At 60.7% G+C, this 3785-nt stretch overlaps 1 protein-coding gene across 1 annotated transcript; it reads right to left on the bottom strand.

Moving 5' to 3' along the window:
- Positions 1-1000: 1000 nt before the first annotated feature.
- On the bottom strand, positions 1001-2569 carry HSPB6 (heat shock protein family B (small) member 6). The gene is made up of 3 exons (XM_065899454.1): positions 2372-2569; positions 1286-1408; positions 1001-1174 (listed from the first exon to the last, which is right to left on the bottom strand). The coding sequence occupies exons 1-3, from the start codon at positions 2567-2569 to the stop codon at positions 1001-1003; spliced, it is 495 nt and encodes a 164-aa protein (XP_065755526.1).
- Between the last annotated feature and the right edge of the window lie 1216 nt (positions 2570-3785).

Below are 3785 nucleotides of genomic sequence, written 5' to 3'. Positions count from 1 at the left end.
CACTGGCCTCCGCTTTCTCCAGCCCATCCTTCCCAGATCAGACATAAAGCAGTTGGCACAGTTCTAGCACATTTATTGGGGGCGTGAGGAGACGGGGCATCAGGGAATTTGAGGCGAGAGAAAGACTGTGGGGAATCAAAGAAAGTGGCTGCTTGTTTGGGTCTTGGAGAATAAGGGGAGGGGTGTGGAAGGTGGATATGTGGTTGGAGACTTGGGGGTCAAGACAGTGACTGGGGGGTTCTGGTTAGAGCTGGGCGTAGGGGCCTAGGACATCCGTGTAGACTCTGAGGAGATGGGGTGGGTATCTGTACAGTGTGAGGTTGAGGGTCCTGGTTGGCCTAGAATAGGTGTACAAGGGTGGGGGTCAGAAAAGGGGTTCAAGAGTCTGGCGGTGGCTGGCTGAGGTTTCAAGTTAGAAGATGGGTTGGGGGGAGAGAGTGAGGAGAAGTGGAGTATCTGGTTGGAATGAGGGGAAGGACCCAGAGTCTTGGGGACCAGGCCAGGAAGGTCCAGGGTGGGAGGTCTGTGCAGAGTCTGGGACATTTGAGGGGAAGTGGGGACTTACGCTTGACTAGCCTAGGCCTAGGGTGGGGGCAGGTCTGTCTACACCATAATCTTGGGGGGGGGACTGAAACGGGGTGTGGAGATGTTTTCCTAGAGAAGTCAGAAGGAAATAGAGAGTTTGGAGTGGGGTTCTATGCCAAGCGGGGTCAGTGGGGATGGGAGACTGTAGGCTGAGGGACTGTGCTTGTAGGGTCTGGAAGCCAGAGAGGTGTTGGGAGGTTTGAAAACAGGAGAGTGTGTGAGAGAGGGAGTGTCAGCGGAAAGGTCTAGGTTATCAAGGCTGAGGCTAGGTTGGAAGGTTCAAGGCAGATCCCAGATTGGGTGGGCGGGTAGTCTTGGCGCGCTCGGGATATCTGGCTAGGCGGAGTCAGGTCGGCTTTAAAAGTGCGGTGGAGGGGCCTCAGGCGGCTCTCAGGGTTCAAGCGTGCCCTGGCTCCTACTTGGCGGCAGCCGCTGGCGGCGACGGCAGTGGAGCCTGGGCCGGAGCAGGTGCGGCCTGGATGGAAAGGACGCCCTCAGGGGACAGCGCGGACGTCACGGCCGCAGGGTCCACGCCAGGCGGCAAGCGGTAGCGGCGGTGAAACTCGCGCGCGATGTATCCGTGCTCATCCTGGAGGGAAAGAGGCTTGAGCGGCTCGGCCCATCCCCTGTAGATGCCCCGCCCCTCCGGCCTGCGGATCCCGCGTACTTGTTCTGGCCCCGCCCCCGCCAGCGGGCTCACCGGGCGCTCCTCGTGGCGCGCGTGCACCTCCACGTGGTCGCCAACCACCTTGACGGCGATTTCCTCCGGTGAGAAGTGCTTCACATCCAGCAGCACCGAGAAATGCCCGGGGTCGGTCGATACCTGCGCACAGCCCGATAGTCATTGGGCGGGGCGAGGCTCCGGGGACCCAGAAAGGCCCCTCCCCTTGGTTCTCCGTTGGTTCCGGTGCTGCAGCTGTTCCTGGCCTCTGGAACTGGGGCGTCCCCTTTCCTACACGTAGCCACCGAGGACCTCTTCGCCCAGAATAACTGGGATCATCCCTCCCCTTGTGGCCACCGGGATTCCCCTCTCAACCAGAGTGATGAGGCCCCCTTACCCTGCAAGGTCAGGAACCTCCGTCCTCACGGGGTAAGGCCTGCCCTCTCCCCCAGTGTCAGCAACGCTGTAGTCAGCGTGTCCTTCTGAACACTGCTCAGCCCCCTTCCCCTCAGAGCCCCAGGGGCCCTTACTGCGCCACCCCCGCCAGAAATCGTCAAGATGCCTCCTCCCACAGTCTCCCCTTTCTACCCTCCCACTCGAGTCACGGGATTGCTTGAGCCCTCAGTAGTTACCAGTACTCCTCCCCCACTTCTGAGTGGCCAGACCCCCCTTTCTCAAGTCACAGGACCCTCCCTCCCCTCTACCTCTCCAGGAGACAGAGTCACCACAGTCTCCAAACTCTCTTCCTCAGGAATAACAAAATATTCCCTCCCCTCGGGAGGCACTGGGAACCCCACGCCCTTCAGAATGACTGGGCTCCCCGTTTTTCCCAGATTCCCTGGGTCCCCAGCCTCCTTCAGAATCACCAAGACTTCCCTCAGAGTGACCGCCCCCACCCAGTTACTGACCCAGCCCTTACACTCCCTCTCGAAGCTGAGACCCTCCTCAGACTGACGGGGACCTCCCACCCCTTTCAGTAACCTGAACTCCGAGAATCCATACTCAGGGAACTCCGGAAGCCTGGCCCACTCAAAGTCAAGGGACATTCCTTCACCCCCCTCAGGGTGACCGGGGACCCCAGCCTTGGAAGTAGACGGGTTACCGCCCCTCCCCCAGGCCTGGCACCTGGGCGGTAGGCAGCGCCACGCTGGGTGCGCGCAAGTAGTAGGGGGCCAGCGCGGCGGGGCAGAGTGCAGCCAGCTCGGCCTCCAGCAGCCCCTCGCCGAAGCGCTGGTCGAAGAGGCGCCCGGGTGCCGAAAGCCCGGGCAACGGGGCCGAGGCGCGGCGCAACCAAGACGGCTGCACAGGCACCGGGATCTCCATCGTGCTCCGCCGCCGCCCTAGGCTTCGCAGTGCCCCAGCGGGTGCCGCCGCTGCTTTATAGTACGCTCTGTGTCCGCCCCTCGGCGGGCCGCCCGGGGACGTTGGGACTGCGGCCAGAGCCGGCCATTAATAGAGCCTTATTTAGACAGCCCAACAATGACTTGGACATTTATTAAGCGCCTGCTGAATGCCAGGGAGGTATCATTCCCCAATTTTCCGAAAGGAAAACTAAAGCTGAGGAGGCGGAGCCTTGCCAGAGTGGGGTGCAAGCGTGGCGTTTGGGATCCACGGCCTGAGAAACCCACCAAAGAATTCCCAGTCCCTTTAATCCACCCCCGCCCCAAAGGCGCTCTGAGGATGACGCAGATGGCGGTTTTAGGAGCAGATTCCTGGGTACAGGGAATGCCGTAGCTGGGCCAGGCTGTCAGGAGGACACAGAACAGACCCTACTCCCATCTCAGCAGGGCCCTGGTCCCAGCCTAAGCCGGGCCTAATTCTGTGCGTCTGACTCAGCCTCGGGTGCACAGGACAGCGGGGTCTGCCAGGTGAGCAGCGGCCAGGGGGCGCGGGCAAGAACAGTCCAGGCTGGCCCCTCTGGGGCAGCGCGCCGGGGCCCAAAATAGCTCATTTTGATCCAGCCACCTCGGCCAGGAGCCCAGGCCTGGCATCTGGCGCAACCAGCTGCTCCTGGAGCAAGACGGAAGTGCTTAGATGACGGGGTGGGACTGGTCGGCTGCTGGACTGATGGAAGGACGGCGGTTAGAGAGGGCATAGACGCCCTTACTGCCCCTGCAACGGGAAAAGCCGTAGTTAGACTGAAATCTGGATGAGATTTACGCAGCAAGAGGGGGAGTGGCCAGAATACACGAGTACAGGAAAGCAAGAGTACATTGGAACCCCTCCTAACCGCGAGCCCAGTCTCAGCTCCTTTCCATTGGTCCACGGACTTGCCAATTACTGCAGCTCGCTACGGTTCTCCAATTAAACATGCTCTCTCATTCACGTTACAGCCAACCAATTGTGAGACAGCTCCCTTTGGCCACCGTCCAATTACTTTTATTTTCCTATCATTCGTCGCCTTGGAGGCCGCTCTCTTCCCGCGCCTGCAGTCCCAGAGAGGGGCGGGACTGATAGGGCATTGCTAAGCGACAAAGATGCGCTCCGAGTGAGTCCGGTGACCGAGCAGAGCAGGCGGAATCGGCGAGGTAGCTGCGGG

This window comes from Phocoena phocoena, chromosome 20, assembly GCF_963924675.1.
Source record: "Phocoena phocoena chromosome 20, mPhoPho1.1, whole genome shotgun sequence".
Taxonomy (NCBI): domain Eukaryota; kingdom Metazoa; phylum Chordata; class Mammalia; order Artiodactyla; family Phocoenidae; genus Phocoena; species Phocoena phocoena.
The sequence above is the reverse complement of the archived record's forward strand: the minus strand, read 5'-3'. Positions and strand labels throughout refer to the sequence as shown.